The 18,307-nt window shown below is 51.2% G+C and overlaps 1 protein-coding gene and 1 non-coding gene across 3 annotated transcripts in view; both read left to right on the top strand.

Moving 5' to 3' along the window:
- LOC138418200 (insulin growth factor-like family member 1) overlaps positions 1-15,192 on the top strand; it is a 52,660-nt gene extending 37,468 nt beyond the window's left edge. The window contains exons 1-3 of one of the 2 annotated variants that reach the window (XM_069549251.1): positions 12,464-12,652; positions 13,695-13,748; positions 13,861-15,192. In XM_069549251.1, coding sequence (XP_069405352.1) covers positions 12,562-12,652; positions 13,695-13,748; positions 13,861-14,129 — 414 coding nt within the window. In that variant the 5' untranslated portion in view covers positions 12,464-12,561 and the 3' untranslated portion in view covers positions 14,130-15,192. Of the gene's footprint in view, positions 1-12,463; positions 12,653-13,694; positions 13,749-13,860 lie in introns of those variants that run through there. The other variant, XM_069549252.1, reaches the window with a different exon arrangement.
- A 1,167-nt stretch (positions 15,193-16,359) lies between these two features.
- Positions 16,360-16,431, top strand: TRNAW-CCA (transfer RNA tryptophan (anticodon CCA)). The gene has a single exon. It is a non-coding gene; the product is annotated as a tRNA-Trp (tRNA).
- The last annotated feature ends 1,876 nt before the right edge of the window (positions 16,432-18,307 follow it).

Here is an 18,307-nt window from a genome sequence, read left to right as displayed (position 1 = left end):
ACAACGGAATACTACTCACGTAAAAGAGGATGAGGCAATGCCACTGGCAGCAACAAGGATGCAGCTAGAGATCATCACGCAACATGAAATAAATCGGAAAGAGGAACACCAACACTGCGTGATATCACTTACACGAGGAGTCTACGATTCGACACAGATGAACCTGTTTACAAAAGAGAAACAGATTCAGACGTGCGGTTGCTAAGGGAGAGAGGGGGCTGGGGAGGGATGGAGCGGAGTTTGTGATGACCAGTTGCAAACTGGTATATACAGACTGGACAAAGAAGAGAGTCCTGCTGTAAATCACAGGGAAATATATTCAGTATCCTGTAATAAACCATCATGGGAAAGAATATATATATATATGTGTGTGAGTCACTTTGCTCTACAGCAGAAATCAACACAACATTGTAAATCAACTGTAAAATCAGTTTTACAATCAATTTTTACAAATTTTACAATCAATTGTAAAATCATTTTACTCTGATAAAAATGATTAAAAATAGAAATTATACAGCAAAAAAAAAAAAAAAAACAAGGAAATTTCTGGGTCACGCATTGACACACAAACAGAAGTATTCAAAGGCCTTTGTAAGCCTTAAAAACCAGGTGTCTGTCTCTAGGTCATGCTCTTGCCCCAGTTCCTCCTGCATACCTGACACTCTCTCCGTCTTCCTGTATGTTTCCTGGGAGAGGTTCTCTCTGGCCAGATAAAAACAACACCTAGATGCTGCCAGGAGGAAGATTTAGTCCATTTATTCTTGGGGCAAAGGGAAATCCAGCGAGGAAGCAGGTGAAATGGGAACTGTCAGCATAATCCTGGCCTTCACATCCAGGAGCCCGGCTCTGCCATCCTGGACTTGGAGCTGGGGGAAGGACATGGCTTGGCTTATTCAGGGATGTCTGTGACCAGGGCCGGCCTGCCTTTCCCAGATGGGCTGGGCCAGCGGGGTTGGAGGCTGTTGGAAGGATTCAGGGGACCTGGGGACTGTTCCAGCCTGTATCACTGACCAGCATGGGACCTCAGCTCAGTGTCTTGCTTGAATCAGGTTGAGAGAATTCAGTAAATGGCCAATTGATTTCATATCTACCGTCCAGAAACCCAGCACCTTTTACACACAGTAGAGGCAGAGTCCCAACAGCTGAGAGAGCTTCTGTTCAGCATCGTCACAAGCCTGGGCTCAGGAGAAGAAGTCAGAGCCATCCGCACACAGAGGACCCAGGCAGGCAAGAGGCAGGAGACAGATGGGCCCCAGCGTGAACAGCTGGAGTCGGTTCCCTGTGAACAGAAACTCCAGAGCAGCAGGAGCAAGAGGCCGTGCCCAGATAAGAGACAAAAGACCACATGTTCTTCATCCTCAAAGCATCCACATGTGCAGAAAGGCCAAAAGGGAGGGGGTGTCACCTGTTAAGTGATGTCCTCCTACCCATAGCCATTTTCACTAGAATCCATGTTGGCTAAGAGACGCGTGGGAGCAAGATGACTGGCCACAGGATACCTGGGGAAAACGCCCCGCACAAGTGATTCAGACCACCCTGAGGGGGCAGCTGTCTTTGAGCCCTCCCACCTGTCTATCCACACACACTCTTAACTCCTCTCAGTAAGCACTCGACTTGCTTCCCATCTCTCTCTCTCTCTCTATGTGGAAATTTATTTCTACACAGCTGATGGGCCTGGGCCTTGTCACTGACCCCTGGTCCCTGGTGGGCTAGTGGTTAGGATTTGGTGCTCTCGTCGCGGCGGTCTGGGTAAACTCCGGGAGTTGGTGGTGGACAGGGAGGCCTGGCGTGCTGCAGTTCATGGGGTCGCAAAGAGTCGGACACAAGGGAGTGACTGAACTGAACTGAACTGAACTGACTCCAGTCTCCGGCAGGGAACCGAAATCCTGCCTCAAGCCGTTGCAGGCTGAGGCCACCTGAGATGAGGCAGAAGTTGGGGGTGGTCTCTGAGGGAGCTGGCAGTGGCATGGGATAGCGCCACGTGTAACGGCTTTTACGACACTCGAGAAGGAACAGAAGCAGGATTCCAGCCCGAAGCCTCATCGCTGTGGAATCAGAGCTCTCAGAGTCCATGGAGCCCTGGCCTGGCCCCCCGCTGCCCTCCTAACAGCACAGCCTCTGAGTCTCCTCTGAGGTGTCGGGGTCCCCCTCCTCTGTCCCACTGCAGGGACTGACGCAGCAGTCCTGAGACACTAGACTCCAGGCCGGGGCATGGGGGGCTGGGCTCCTCCCTCCTCAGTGATGCCAGCTCCCTCGCTGGCCTCCGCGCAGGGCTCCTCTCCCTCACCCCCTGGGAGCCAGGTCTGGCCTCACGCCCCTTTCTGATCATGCTGACCACGTTTGCATTCCTCCAGAAAACTCCTGGTAACACTGAGGACCAAAGAGAGGAACCCCGTCATGGGAACAGGACATGACAGGGCAGGTAAATTAGGGTTTTTCAGGAAAAGAGGAGGTGATTCCCCCAAACCTTCTCCATTCCCAACTGTAGTAACAGCTGGGTTTAGTGACTCAAGGAGGGAAACAGATATTACATCATTATGCGGCTCACATACAGTCCCAGAGAAAAGCGCATGAACCGACATAGAGGACTCCGCTCAGAGCACTTTCTCTGCTATTCTAGTCTATTCTTATTCACGGAACACATAATACTGTTTATGCCCAAGTGAACTGGTTTTACATCCTACCCAAAAATGTCCCAGTTTTTTTTAATTGGCTCCGTCAGGTCTCAGTTGCCGCGCGTAGGGTCTTCGTTGCGTCCCATGTGATCGCTGCAGCGCACACGGACTCTCTAGTTGCGGCGCGTGGGCTCAGGAGTTGTGGTGCTCGGGCTTAGTTGCTCCCAAGTATGCGGGATCTTAGTTCCCCAACCAGGGAGGGATCAAACCTGATTCCCTACCTTGCTAAGCGGGTTCTTCTTTAAAAAAATAATTTTCTGTATTTATTTTTGGCTGTGCTGCGCCTTCGCTGCTGCGCGGGCCTTTTCCTAGGTGCAGAGAGCCGGGACTGCCCTCTATTGGTGGTGCAGGGGCGTCTCACTGCGGTGGACTGTCGTTGCAGAGCAGTTTCCAGGGCACGCGGATTTCAGCAGTTGCGGGTTCGTGGCAACAACTCAGCAGTTGCGCTTCCCAGGCTCTAGAACAGAGGCTCAACAGTTGTGGCGCTCAGGCTTAGCTGCTCTGTGGCATGTGAGGTCTTCCCGGATCAGGAATTGAACCCCGGGTCTCCTACATTGGTAGGTGGATTCTTTACCACTGCTCTGTCAGAGAAGTCCCTGCCCCAGTCTCTTCCTTGGGAAACAGAGTTCCCTGTTCACTTTGAAATGAATTAATCACACCTGACACCAACACCACATCGTATATCAATGATACTTCAATTAACGTTTTGTAATTAAAATTTAAAAATTAAATTTAAAAAATGTTAATGAAAAAAAGTTAAAAGTTTCTAGCTCAGAGGTGTTGTTACAGGTCATCTCTGGGGGGGGGGGGGGGTCTGAACATGAATTCAACACTTGCAGCCCTGCCAGAGATGAGTCGGATCCCATTCGCTGTAAAAGTCCTGCTATTTGTAGCCATTTGTCATTTGAGTAGCTTCTTTTTTCTGTCGCTGTGATTGCTGCTTCTGCTGCTTCACAGTATCGGAAGCAGGAAGGGATCTGGCCTGGCCTTCAGGTGTGGCAAGGGGTCGCCTGTGTTACATGGAGCAGGGACCAGCCTGTGACAATGACAACCACAGGGAGAATAGATAGCATGATCAGACATCAAAGGTTGGGGCCTTCTGGCCCCGGGGAGTCCCGGTCTCACCTCCTAACGGGCACGCTGCATACCTGACATCGTTTCAGAAAATATATTCCACCAAGTTCCTGCCTGCTCCCTAGTAGGGGATCCCTGAGGCCAGATGGTGATAAAATTTCCTACAACCCAGGAGGAAGTTCAGTCTTTTTACAGCCTGGTACTGAGGGGAAGTCCCTGACTCTGCAGATTAGCGGTACATTCCAGAAGCACTGCTGGGGTTTGTTCAGGAATCCCTGAACACAGGGCCTCCTTGCACTTTCCCAGGGGCTGGGCTTGAGCCTGATGGAGTTTCCCTGGTTGGTATTTGGGGTGTCTGGGACCAGTCCGGACTGTGTCTCTGACCTGCAGTGGGGCCTTATGCCAGGGTTTTCCTTATTTCCAGGGAACTGAGGTGAGAGATCACAACCAATGAGACTTCAGCATCTCTTTTTTCCCAGTTTTCTGAGCATCCTTTGCCAGTTGGAGCACCTAAGACCATGGTGGTGACGAGGCAGCCGTGGTCCCTGTCTTCCCAGAGCTCCAGGTCCAATAGAGATCCCAGACTCAACCCCAGATGACAGGCAACTTGTTTGGGGACTGTGGCTATTTTTTTTTAATTTAACTCATTTTATTTTTTTATTGCGCTGGGTCTTCGTTGCTGCCTGGATTTTTCTGTACTTGCGACGAGCGGGGGCTACTCTCCACTCTCGGTGCGTGCGCTTCTCATTGCAGTGGCTTCTCTTGTGGAGCACGGGCTCTGGGGCTTGCAGGCTCAGCAGATGTGGCGCTCGGGCTCAGTTACCTTGGGGCATGTGGGATCTTAGATTCCAGACCAGAGATCAAACCTGTGTCCCGTGCATTGGCAGGTGAATTCTGAACCACTGGACCATCAGGGAAGTCCCTGTGTTTGGGGACTGTGGATGTGGGCTTTCAGTTGCCTCTGCTGCCCACTGGGCCGATGACTGCCCAGGAATGGTCCTGGAGGACAGAACAACACACAGGCACCACTGTATTTAAAATAATGCTTATGTTTCCCCTAAACAACAGCAACAGGCCTCCCCCAAGGAGCTCAGTGCCATGTGAAGCGGGAAGGAACAGTGACTTTGACTTTGTTCTTGGGTCCAGGACCTGGGGTCAGGGTGAGGTTTGTTTTTTCAGTTTTTATTTGTTTTGGGTTGTGCTGGGTCTCTATTCCTGTGCCAGCGTTTCTCTCGCTGCCGAGCACTAGGTCCAGGGCACTTGGGTTCAGTAGTTGCAACTTGCTGGCCCCAGAGCAGAGGCTCAATATTTGCAGCCCACGGGCTCAGTTGCTCCCAGGCATGTGGAATCTTCCCGGATCAGAAACAGAACCATGTCTATCGCGTTAGCAGGCAGATTCTTTACCACTGAGCCACCAGGGAAGCTCCACAGTGAGGTTCTTGAATGTGTCTGGGGTCGAGCGTGTGACTTTCCTTCTGCCCCCAAGAGAAGGAGAGCGTGGTCTCCCCAGAAATGCCTTAGAGGTGAGTGAGGTGAAGCTCAAAAGCTCAAAAGTCACACAAATATAGAGAACAGACTTGGGAGTTTGGGGTTACCAGTTGCAAACTCACATATACAGGATGGATAAGCACCAAGGTCCTGCTGTACAGCACAGGGAACTATATCCAATATCCTGCAAATTCATAATGGAAAAAAAAATAAAAAGAATGTTTATATATGTACAATGAATCACTTGGCTGTAGAGCAGAAATGAAGACAACTTTGTAAATCAACTACACTTCAACAAAATAAAATAAAAATAAAAAGCTGCTTGGACTTCCCTGGTGGCTCAGTAGTAAAGAATCTGCCTGCCAGTGCAGGAGTTGCAAGTTTGATCCCTGGGTCATGAAGATCCCACAGGCCACGGAGCAACCGAGCCCGGGTGCCGCAATTACTGAGCCTGTGCTCTGGAGCCGGGAATCACAAGTACCGAAGCCCTCCAGGCTCCGAAATAAGAGAAGACATCGCAGTGAGAAGTCTGAGCATTGAAACTAGAGAGTAAACCCCGCTCGCCACAGCTAGAGAGGAGCCCGCGCAGCAATGAAGAACCCAGCCCAGCCAATAAATAAATTTAAAAAAAAAGTTTTTTTAAAGTTGTCAGAGTCAAACCTGAGAAACTGACCCTCCTCTCACGCAAGGTGTTGCCTATAAATGGTCTATTTGGCCCTTTGGAAAAAGCGCAGAAGTTCAAACCCAGGGCTCTCTGACTCCAAAGCCTCATCACTTTGGGGGCTGGTGTCCTCTGTCTATGGAGTCCTGGTTGGGCCCCCCACAGCCTTCCCGGGTACAGCCTTTCAAACCCACCCCCACTGCCCTGACCTCCTCCTGCTTGTCCACCCAGGAAATGACTCAGCCACCCGGAGAATGAACTCCGGATGGGCAGAGGACTGTTTCCTCACTCCTAAGCGACACCAACTCCAAGCCTGCCCTGGGCAATTGGTTTCCCTTGGGAACTGGCCCATGTCCACACCAGCCTCAACCGTCTTTTTGGTAGAAACACCACGCTGATGCCAAACACCTGGGACGGACGACGTGAGAGCTGAGCCCATTTTTTCAAAAGACACAGTGGGACAGAAAGTCACCGGAACTTTGGAAAGCAGCAGGCAAGCCTGTGCCTGGAGTCTTTCCAATCTCTTGTCTGTTTATTAATCTTTGTATGTGACTCACTGGGGAAAATAGATATTACATCCTTAAGTGAGTTACACACAATCCAAAAATATGTGATTACCAAGTATTTGTGAAGAGACTCTGCCGTGCACACTCTCCTATATTCCATGAATTTTGTCTTCATTTTAAAAGCTTTAAAAAGCTTTTAATGAATGAATAAGAATCCACCGGCCAATGCAGGTGACCCAAGTTCGACCCCTGGTCTGGGAAGATCCCACGTATCATGGGACAATTAAGCCTGTTCCCACAGCTACTGAACCTGTGCTCTAGAGCCCATGTGTCGCCAACTGTTGAGCCCAGGCACCCAAACCACTAAAGCTCGAACACCCGAGAGCCTGCCCACTGCACCTACCATGGGCCTAGAGCCTGTGCTCCGCAAGAGGAGCCACCGCAATGAGACGCCCACGTGCTGCAAAGAAGAGTAGCCCCACTCGCCACAACTAGAGAGAAAGCCCATGCAGCAGTGAAGCCCAGCACAAGCAAAGGCAACAATAAAATAAAAAGTATCTTTTCAAAAGCCCTAAATGGAAGAGTTAAAACTAGCAAAGTCTTAGAAAAAAGAACGGAGTAAATGTTCATGGCTTTGGATTTGAAAATCATTTCTTAGATATGACATCAAAAGCAAAGAAGGAAAGGAAAAAAAAAACAGACAGGCTATGGTGGACTTTTAAAAAAGTTTAAAGTTCTGTGTATCAAAGGATACTGTCGAGAAAGTGAAAATGCAACTCACAGAATAGGAGAAAATATTTGCAAATCACAAATCTAATAAAGATCTGAAAGGTAATCTCCAGAATATATCCAGAATTGTAACTGAAAATCAAGGGCTTCCCTGGTGGCTCAGTGGTAAAGAATCCACCTGCCAATGTAGGAGACACAGGTTTGATCTCTAGTCTGGGAAGATCCCATCTGCCTTGGAGCAGCTAAGCCTGTGCACCACAACTGCCGACGTGTGCTCCAGAAACCGGCAGCCACAACCGTTGAAGCCCAAGAGCCCTAAAGCCTGTGCTCTGCAACAGAAGAATCCACCATGATGAGCAGCCCCTGCACGGCAACTAGAGAGCTGGCTCGCCACAGCTAGACAAAAGCCCGCACAGCAGTGAAGACCCAGCATGGCCAAAAATAAATACACTTAATTCTCTAAAAACCGAAAAGTAAAAACGTTTGAATGCAGATGGTGTCAGTCCAGGGAACACAAGGAACTGTCCACAACACTGGTGCTGACCAATCTCTTTGATTAGTTCTGTTGCTGGACCGCTACTTTCCCTGAGTAGCTTCACTTTACAGGGTGATTCAGAGTCCCACCTGCTCATGCAGGGTGAAGGCTGGTGTGGTTTGCCTCAGTCTGAAACCCTTGATCTGTTTGGTTCCAGACGAAACTCATCCCCTTCTCACTGAGGATCAAACGCACAACTAGGCCTGATTCTCAAGTGTCTTTCTTGACAGCAAAGCCACAAAAAACTGTGAAAAGTGCTCAGGAGAAGATATCCAAGGTGCTATCAGGATGTCATGACATTACAGACCTCATCCTCGGAATTGAGGGGCATCTCAGGAGGGTGGCGTTTAAACTGAAATCTGGGGGGTGAATGGAAGGCACGTGAAGGGAGTGGGGAGAGGGTCTGACAGACACCGTCATGTAAGAACCCTGGAACTTGGGGATGTAGGGGACACACAGGAGGTGGGAAGAGAGTGGTGAGGCATACAACTGAGGACATAGCTGTTGAGCCCTGGGAGGCATCTGGGTTGTGATCAGGCTTCCCTGGTGGCTCTGACAGTAAAGAATCTGCCTGCAATGCAGGAGACCGGGGCTTGATCCCTGGATCGGGAAGATCCCCTGAAGGAGGGAACGGCAATCCACTCCAGCATTCTTGCCTGGAGAATCCCATGGGTGGAGACACCTGGCAGGCTACAGTCCATGGGGTTACAAAGAATCAGACCCAACTAAGCAACTAACACACACACACACATGCACACACACACACACGCACACACAGGGAGTTATAATAAGCCGAGGGCAATAGGGAACCACGAGGAATGTGCAGGAAGGACACTTGGCACCACCGCCTTTTACTGAGGGCCTCCTTGTCTGCAGAGGCTGGGAAGGGTCAGTCCGCCTTTCCCACAAGCGCTGGCGGCTAGGGTTCCGGATGTATCTGCAGCCCTGGGCATCACAGCCACGCAGTCACCAGGTGTTTCCCCAGCAGCAGCCGTGAGTTTAGGCAACGGCTCTGAGGTGCCAACAAGCCACTGAGCAGGAACGGAGTATCTGGATCCTCAATGCAAGGAGGGACAGCCTAGAGCCTCTCCCTCCAGCTACTCCTAAGACACATAAGCTCTTAATCGACTATATCATTTGGAGGATCCAACCAGGGCTGGGTCAAGCCAAACCATCCATTCTTTGGTCACTTGAAGTCACGTTGCAGGGAGCAGGGATGTGTTTGTGTGATCCCAGGGATAGAGCTGTGCAAAGGAGGGACACAGCCTCCCCATCAGCCAGCAGAGGAGGGACCTCATGGATCTGGGGAGTCCCAGCCCTCCTCCTGCATACCTGACATTCCTTTCACACACCTGTAAGTCCACCTCATTCCTGCCTGTTTCCTGGGAGGGGCTCCCTACGGCCAGATGGAAATAACACTCAGACACTTCCAGGAGGAAGACCTAGTCTATTTATTCCTGGGGCAATGGGAAAGCCAGTGGGGAATCGGTGAGAGCAGGAACAGACAGCAACCCCCTGGTATCACATCCAGGGAGGCAGCTGTGCCAGCCGCAGCCAGGACATGTGGGAACGTTCACCTGGGGCTTCCCCAGGGTGGCCTATGAGCAGAGTCTGCCTGTCCTTCCTAGATGGGCTGGGCCAGGGATGTTCAGAGGCCCCTGGACTGGGGTTCAGGAGACCTGGGATCTAGTCCAGCCTGAGTCACTGACCAACAGTAGCACCTTGGGTCAGTGTCTTGCTTGGCTTCAAGAAACGGAATGACAGAATAAAACAAATAGCTGTGTGAAGTCAGGATCTTAGACTTGTTGCCAAGACAGCTAGAACTTTCTCTAGCCATAAGTAGAGGCAGGTCCCCAAAATCTAGTGATGGCATCAGCCGACACAGGCCAGGTGCCCTCACAGACCTGGACTCTGACGTGGACAGTGACTTCCCATGTGTCTCGGTGGCAAAGATTCTTCCTGCTAATGCAGGAGACGCAGGTTCGATCCCTGGGTTGGAAAGATGCCCTGGAGGAGGAAATGGCAGCCCACTCCCGTATTCTTGCCTGGAGAGCCCCAAGGACAGAGGAGCCTGGTGGGCTACAGTCCATGTGGTCGAGAAAGAGTGGGACACGACTGAAGCAACTGAGGACGCACACACGTGTCTACTGATCTCAGAAGTGGCCTTGCTCTTCGGGCAGCACCCCGGCGCCCCGCCTCTGTGCTGATCTCCTTTCACTCTCCTGCTCTTCAGTGACTCAGCTCCAGGCCCAGGAGTGAGGTCTGGGCTCGTCTCTCTTCAGAAACAGAACCCTAACCCAGCCCTAGAAAACATGCCTTCTGCCGCATCTTGGCTGCTATCCAGGCATCTACAGCACCCCAGATCCTCACAGAGGCAACGGTTCTCCTGGAGCGATTCCAGGAAGCGAATGGAATCAAGGTCATGAGCAATGTGCTGCTTCAGACTCTAGAACATGACTTGACAACTAGCGCTGGGCAAAGGAGGATCCACCCTTGCTTCAAGCCTCCTCCATTCTGGACTTTGTTAATCAACACCCGCAACTTGTCAGAAAACAGACATTACATCATTACCTGGGTTCCACCATTCCTGAAGGCAAGTTTCAGTACACAACATTTAATTGTGAAATAATAAGATTCTGCGCAATTAGCAGAGACGTGGATTGGTCTCAAGACTGTCATACAGATTGAAGTCAAAAGAGAAAAACAAATATCATGTGTGTGTGGAATTTAGAAAAAGGGTACAAGTGATCTTATTTGCAAAGCAAAAACAAAGACACAGATGAGAACAATGCGTGGATGCCCAAGGGGAAAGGGGCGGGGGTGGGATGAATCGGGAGACTGAGGCAGACATATATACACTATTGATACTGTGCGTAAAACAGACAGCTGAGAGTCTACCCTATAGCACAGGAAACTCTGTGGTGACCTAAATGGGAATGAAACCCAAAAAAGAGGGGATATATGGAAACATAGCTGATTCACTTTGCCATACAGCAGGAACATGACATTGTAAGGCAGCTATAGTATATACTTGTATATTATATAAAAGTCAATAATTTTTTAAAAAATCCTGGAAAAAAGATTCTTTGCAGCACATACTAATCCATTCCTTAATCTATGTTTTCTTCAATTAAAAAATGATATAGCTGATGACCAGCTTGAGTGGTTGTCTAACCTACTAAAATGTTGCAGTCCACAGATGGGAACTACTCAGCGACTGCAGAAACCCCCAAACTTCAAGGGGCGACGTGGGACCGGGAGGGGAGCACGTCGTACCTGGCCCCCCTTTTTTGTTGTTCAGTCGCTCAGTTGTGTCCGACTCTTTAAGACCCCAAGGACTGCAGCACCCCAGGCTTCCCTGTCCATCACCATCTCCCAGAGCTTGTTCAAACTGATGTCCATCGAGTCGGTGATGCCATCCAGCCATCTCATCCTCTGTTACCCACTTCTCTTCCCGCCTTCAATCTTTCCCAGCATCAGGGTCTTTTCTAATGAGTTGGGTCTTTGCAGCAGGTAGCCTAAGTATTGGAGCTTTGGCCTCAGCATCAGTCCCTCCAATAAATATTCAGGGTTGATTTCCTTTAGGATTGACTGGTGTGATCTTGCTCTCTAAGGGACTCCCGAGCGTCTTCTCCAGCACCACAGTTTGAAAGCATCAATGGGAAAAAGAAAACATTAAGGACTCTGGTCACTGCACAGGTATTTCTGCTGTAGCAGGATCTTCCCTGAGCTCCTAACCCTAGTCTCAACCTTCCTGTCCACCTTCCCCAGAGCAGACCTGCTGGGATATTCGTAGACACAGATCTGAATACTCTCCTTCCATGCTCAGGACATGGACACGGTGCCCAGTGCACTGAAGATAAAATCCCTGAGTCCTCAGTGCTCACGAGGGACTGACCCTGCCCCCCTCCCACTCGCTCCAGCTCCCTCTCTCTCTGGGGCTCAGCCTTCCTAAAATACAGCTCAGCCTCATCCTTGAAATATTAGCTCACATATCCCCTCTTCCAGGAATCCCTCCTTGAACACTCAAGGCATCTCATGACCTCCCACCCTAATCTGGGCTCCCATAGCCACTGAGTTTTTACCCAAACCTGACCTCTCTGAGTCATCATGGTCTTAAGGATGGTCTGGAGCCCTCTACGATGCTACCGAGTAATCACTGCAGCTGCAGCAACCTCTGTCTAACACAGGGCTTGCCACACAGCTCATTCTCAGTGAATCTTTATTGCCAGGCTCTTAAATGTGTCTGTCATCTATTTTAGACTAAAAAAAATAAAAAAGGGGTCAGGCTTCCCTGGCAGCTCAGTGACAAAGAGGCAGGAAGGGAAGCCACTGCAATGAGAAGCCTGCGCCCCGCAACTAGAGAGCAGCCCCTGCTCCCCCCAACTAGAGAAAAACCCGCACGAGGCAACAAAGACCCGGCGTTGCCAAAAATAAATAAATAAAATTATTATTTTTTAAAGTCCAGAAAGTAGAAGAAGACTTAGAGGATCTGATCAGAAAGCTGGCGAAATAAATAAATAAAATTATTATTTTTTAAAGTCCAGAAAGTAGAAGAAGACTTAGAGGATCTGATCAGAAAGCTGGTGGGTGGATTCATCCTGGGAGAGTGGGAAGGACCCCAAGGATCCGTATTTGCAAAAGAGGCTGCAGTGTTGGGGATGGTGAGAGGGGGGCTCTGGTGAGGAGGAGGAGGAAGGCACCCCAATCGGACTCCTCCTGGCTCTCAAAGGATTGACATCATGTTTGACAGTGACGTGACTAAGCTCACATCCAAAACCTGTTGCTGCCCCAGGGGCCCCGCGTGTCTCTGCAGGCCCGGCAGGAAGGCAGGAGAGCTGATGGCAGCAGGCGCCGCTTTCTGGGGCAGGTGGGGGCGGGGCTCGGAGGCATATGTATAAAACCGCCTGCTGGGATCTGCCGCGCTTCCTTCCACTCCACCGAAGCCAACCCAGAGCCATGACTCCGCGACGCCGCATCCTCGGTAAGAAGGACCAAATCCCGACTCTCTTGGAACCCAAATCCGAAATCAGCCTCAATGCCATCCTCGCCTCAGTCCATCACTCCTCCTCCCTAGCCCCCAGCCAGACAAGTGACCCCATCATAGCAGTATCCCTTCCACATCCCCGAGGGCGTGCATGCCTGCTCAGGCGCTCAGTCATGTCCAGCTCTTTGGGACCCCATGGACTGTAGCCCACCAGGCTCCTCTGTTCATGGGATTCTCCAGGCAAGAATACAGGAGTGGCTTGCCATTTCCTTCTCCAGGGGATCTTCCTGACTCAGGGATTGAACCTGTGCCTCTTGCATTGGGTGCTGCTGCTAAGTCGCTTCAGTCATGTCTGACTCTGTTCGACCCCATAGACGGCAGCCCATCCCTGGGATTCCCCAGGCAAGGCTCCTCCATCCCTGGGATTCTCCAGGCAAGAACACTGGAGTGGGTTGCTATTTCCTTCTCCAGTGCATGAAAGTGAAAAGTGAAAGTGAAGTCGCTCAGTTGTGTCCAACTCTTAGCGACCCCATGGACTGCAGCCCACCAGGCTCCTCCATCCATGGGATTTGGCAGGAGTGTTCTTTATCCCTGAACCACTTGGGAAGACCAAGAGCAGCCCCATCCATGTCCCTGATCAATTTCCAAACTCATGCCCAATGCCGTACATTATGACAGGCTCCCACCCCAAATCCTGGCATCTAAATTTTAATATTGGTCATGGACGTAACACGACACCAGTGTTAGCTCAGCTGCCTTTAACACTTGACTCCAGCTGAGCCTCCTGCTCTGAACTCTTCCCTCCCAGGGAACACCCATATCCCTCAGAACCCCAAACCCATTTCTCTGAGTCCTGCCTGCCTCCTCTCAGCTTCCATAGACCCCTAATCCGCAGACACCCAACAGAGGTCTGCCTCTAAGCTTTCCCTGAGCCTCGGTCAGGACAGACACCCCCTCGGACCTCCCCTCCTCCAGGCTGGCCTCCAGTGGCTGCCCTATCTGCTTTTGAGGCCATGCGTCATCCTTTTTCCTCCCGCAGCTGTCTTGGCCGCTGTCTGCATCCTTTTGCTTCTCCGCTCACATGGTGCCCCAGGTGAGCCCAGGAGGGACGTGGATGCTGGAGGGTGGGGTGCCGCTTCCGGAAGACCCCAGCCCAGGACTTGCCCACCCCGCTGCCGGGGTGACATCATCTCTGTTTCCTCCAGTGTCCCCCACAGGCACTCAACTGTTGCTGTGTCAGTCACACGAGCGATGCGGGGACCAGTTCTATGACCCCTGGCAGTACTGTTGCTATGACGATGCCGTGGTACCCTTGGGCAGGACCCAGAAGTGCGGAAACTGCACCTTTAGGGTCTGCTTCGAGCAGTGCTGCCCGTGGTTGGTCAACAGGCCCCAGGAGTCCTTCGTGGTGAAGGTAAAAGGTCAAAACTGTTACTCGGCCCCATCCTTGGATGATCGGGTTTGTGGCAGGTGAGGTTCTGCGCCTTCCAAGGGAGGAGGGGGCATGGAGGAGAGGGGACCTGCATACCGGTTCTATGATTCAACGGCCCCCCGCCCCACCGAGTGCTCTTCTGGGTCCTTCTGTCCCCGTCCACCTGCTCTATTCCATCCACCAAAGACTCTGATGCTGGGAGGGATTGAGGGCAGGAGGAGAAGGGGATGACAGAGGATGAGATGGTTGGATGGCATCCATCACCAACTCAATGGACATGGGTTTGGGTGGACTCTGGGAGTTGGTGATGGACAGGGAGGCCTGGCATGCTGCGGTTCATGGGGTCACAGAGTCGGACACGACTGAGTGACTGAACTGAGCGGAACTGAACTCCCTTCTCTGTTGCTTCTTTCTCCTTTTGTTTTTATTTCTATTTCATCCTTTTCTTTGGTCGGCTCCTGTCTCTCTTTTCCACTCCTCTGCCCATAATCTGTCCATCCCTCCCTCTGTGTCCACCTCTCTCTTGCTCCCCGCCCCCTCTGTCTCTCTTCAGTGCTGACAGATGATCAGAGGTCAGCTGGATGCTTCGAGCTGAATGAGCCTGGAGAGATGTGCCGGCCCCTTAGATCTGGGACATGGAGTGGGTTTTAGAGGGATAGGAGACACTCAGATTCAATCCCTCCCTCCTTATTCTGTCTCCTTCGTAACAGTCATCCTAAATCTGTCCTGAGCAGGGGGACTGGTCCCCCTTCTGTGACCGTGGACAATCGTGAGAGGTGACTTTGCTGTTGGACGTCCCCAGGACCCTGAGCTCTCACAATGACCCCTATGACCAATACCGTGAGGGATGATCAATCCCCAGGCTGGCCCTGGGGACGCTTAATGAGATCCGTCATTCCCTTTGGCATTTTCTCCACCAGGAGCAAAACGGGAGGCACTCTGTGAATTCTGCAACCTTACATATTCGGTCATGGCGGGACCTCGATGCACACGGAGTCCTTTCTCCACTTCCCAAGGTGGCAAGACAACACCCACTTTTCCACTTAAGAACAAATTTCAAGTTACCATGACCTCCTGGTTGCACTGAATAAAAATTCCACTTCAATCACAAGGCTCCGCTTTCTTGCACTGATCTCGACAGGGTGTGGCACAGGGTCGGGGGCGCGACTCACAGGGAGGGAGGGACGGGGTCTTCGGCGCGCGGAGTCTGGACTGTTCTCTCCCTCCCAACCGCCCAACCAAGCAGGGAGGGCGGGTCGGCGCGCCCCCTGGCGGGCACTGGGCCCAGCGCGGGGCGGGGCGCTTCTGAGTGTGAACCAGGAGGCAGAAAGAAAAGTCTCCCCTTTCTTGGAAATCCAAGCCCGGGGCTGGACTTTGCACTGGCCCGGAAATTGTGGTGTGGGGGTTGGGACTCTCACAAAGGAAGAATTTGTCTCCAAAAAGGATTTCCTAGAAAGAAATCAAAATTTGTGGCTTTACAAGATTCTGGAAACGCAGAGCACAGGGAAAGGTCAGAGCAGTCAATTTGTAAGACTTCCTCCCCTGGAGTCAGCTCTGCTCAGAGAAGGGCCTGGAAACTTCTGGAATGTTCGAACCTTTAACCGAAGGTCATTTCAGCCCAGGCCTCTCTAAGGGCCACAACCAGTGACGCTAGCTAGCATTCCACAAAGGTTTAGAACAGAAAGCTGGGGAGACGGCTGTGATTGTCCGAGGCCCGTTTTGGGGCACGCCCGATTCAGGGACAAAAGGTATCACTTTATTCTGTGTAATTCTGATATAAAATTGTTTTATATCAACATAAAATTAACACATAAGAAAATAATTTCCAAAAAGTACGCTATAGAAGTCTGGGTCCAGGAAGGGACGGGACTGGCCCATGAAGTAAGTGCAAGGAGGAGGGAGTTCGGTTCCAGGGTGGGCAGGTGGGTTTGGACACCCTTTCAAGTTATTCTTCACCAGAACGTTCCAGAAGGGGGCTGGGTGCAGATGTGGCTGGGGCCTTCCCTGGTAGTCCAGTGGTGAAGACTCCGCCATGTGTAAAATAGATAGCTGGTGGGAACCTGGTGTAGAGCCCAGGGAGCTCAGCCCCGTGCTCTCTGATGACTCAGAGGGGTGGGATGGGGGGATGGAAGGGAAGGCCAAGAGAGAGCAGGTATATGTTTGCATAGAGCTGATTCCCTTCTTTGTATAGCAGAAGCTAACCCAACATTATAAAGCAATTATACGCCAAAAAAATAAACAGAACAGAGGCTAGAACAGAACTAAGAAGGCTTCCCTAGTGGCTCAGAGGTTAGAGCATCTGCTTCCAATGCAGGAGGCCCTGGTTCGATCCCTGGGTCGGGAAGATCCCTTGGAGACGGAAATGGCAACCCATTCCAGTACTCTTGCCTCGAGAATCCCATGGATGGAGGAGCCTGGTAGGCTACAGTCCATGGGGTCGCAAAGAGTCGGACATGACTGAGGGAGCTCACTTTCACTTTCTAAAAATAAATATAAATAAAATGAAGTGCAAAAAAAGAAAAAGACTCCTCCATGCTTCTACTGCAAGGGGCACCAGTGCCATCCCTGGTCGGGGAATAAGACACTGCTGCTGCTAAGTCGCTTCAGTCGTGTCCGACTCTGTGAAACCCCGTAGACGGCAGCCCACCAGGCTCCCCTGTCCCTGGGATTCTCCTGGCAAGAGAACTGGAGTGGGTTGCCATTGCATTCTCCTGAATAAGACATTACACGTCACAAAAATGAATTAATTAACTAAGAAAATAAAAATAAAGAGAAGATCAGGAGGTGGGGCTGCAGATGAGGGGGTAGGAAGGTGGGACAGGGCTGTGGGGGTGGGGCACTCAGGGTCTAGCCCTATGGGTGGGCCCCAGACTCCATTCAAACATGGGAACCAGAGCTCAGTCTAGGAGATCAAGGGCCAGGCAGCACAGGTTCATAGGTGAGAGGCTCTGGGAACTTCAGGTTGAAATCTTGCCTCCAAGTGTCCCTCGACTTTTCCTCTTTCTTCTACCCTTTCCCCATCCTTCCCAGTTGCCTCTTTTCCCAGTCTATGGCCTCAGGATTCAGATCCACCCACCTTTCTCCTCACCAGCAGACTCCAGTCTACTTACTTACTGTAAGTTACTTACCGTAATGTTGACACAAGGCTTCCCAGGTGGCTCAGGGGATCCTCCTGCCAATGCAGGAGACATAGGTGCAATCCCTGCATTTCGAAGGAATCAGGAAGATCCCCTGGAGAAGGAAATGGCAACCCATGCCAGTATTCTTGCCTGGGAAACCCCAGGGACAGAGGAGCCTGGAGGGCCACCGTCCCTGGGGTCGCAAAGAATTGGATATGACTTAGCAACTAAGCAACAGTGTTGACACAGTCCCTTCTGGGTGAGATTCTGGAAGAGGGAGCTGGGTGGGGAGGACTGGCACTATATTCTCTTGCTCCTTTACTGAAGGGGAAGGTGGTAGAGAAGGGGCTTTGAAAATCACCTCAGCTTGGGATAGGAGGACTGTCCCCATCATTTCTAAGGTGCTGTAGGACCCCCTCCACAGACACCACCAACTCAGCACAGAGACACATGGCCCAGAATGAGAAAAGTTCTAGCATCTGTGTGACCTCCAGTCCTGGCTTGGGACTTGAAGCGGCCTTGGTTGGCGCATTTCTGCGTCCACTGGGGCCTTGACTAAGACTGCGGCAGAGTCACCCCCTTGGAGAGCTTGTGGAATGATAAGCTCACCGTGTTTGAGAGAAGATTCCCATTTCTGGGAGATGGAGGCGACCATGGGAGAGATGGTGCTGGGAAAGAACTGACTGTTCTCCCCCTCCATTCTCTACCCAGTCGCCGTGACTGGATTGTCCATGGGCTCCTCTCACTAAACCTCTTGATGAACAATGTCCATTGGTGCGGAAAGCGCCTTCCAATATACTATTTTATTAAAAATTCCACACCTGTAGAAGCTTCCCTGGGGGTCCAGTGGTTGAGTCCAAGCTTCCATTGCAGAGGCTCCAGGTTGGCTGCCTGGTCCGGCAGCTAGATCCCACATGCCGAAAGTAAAGATCCCAAGTGCTGCGACCAAGACCTGGTGCACCTAATAAATACAATCTTTTAAAATTAAAGGAAAAAAGCAAACAAAAAAAACCCAAAGCCTTTCCTGGCTCAAAGAAACAGAGCTCCTTGGAGAAATGACTGGTCTGGGAGCTGAGGCAGGGAAAGCACAAGATAGGCCTG

The sequence above is a fragment of the Ovis canadensis genome, chromosome 14, assembly GCF_042477335.2.
Source record: "Ovis canadensis isolate MfBH-ARS-UI-01 breed Bighorn chromosome 14, ARS-UI_OviCan_v2, whole genome shotgun sequence".
Lineage (NCBI taxonomy): Eukaryota > Metazoa > Chordata > Mammalia > Artiodactyla > Bovidae > Ovis > Ovis canadensis.
This window is presented reverse-complemented; position numbering and strand designations above follow the sequence as displayed.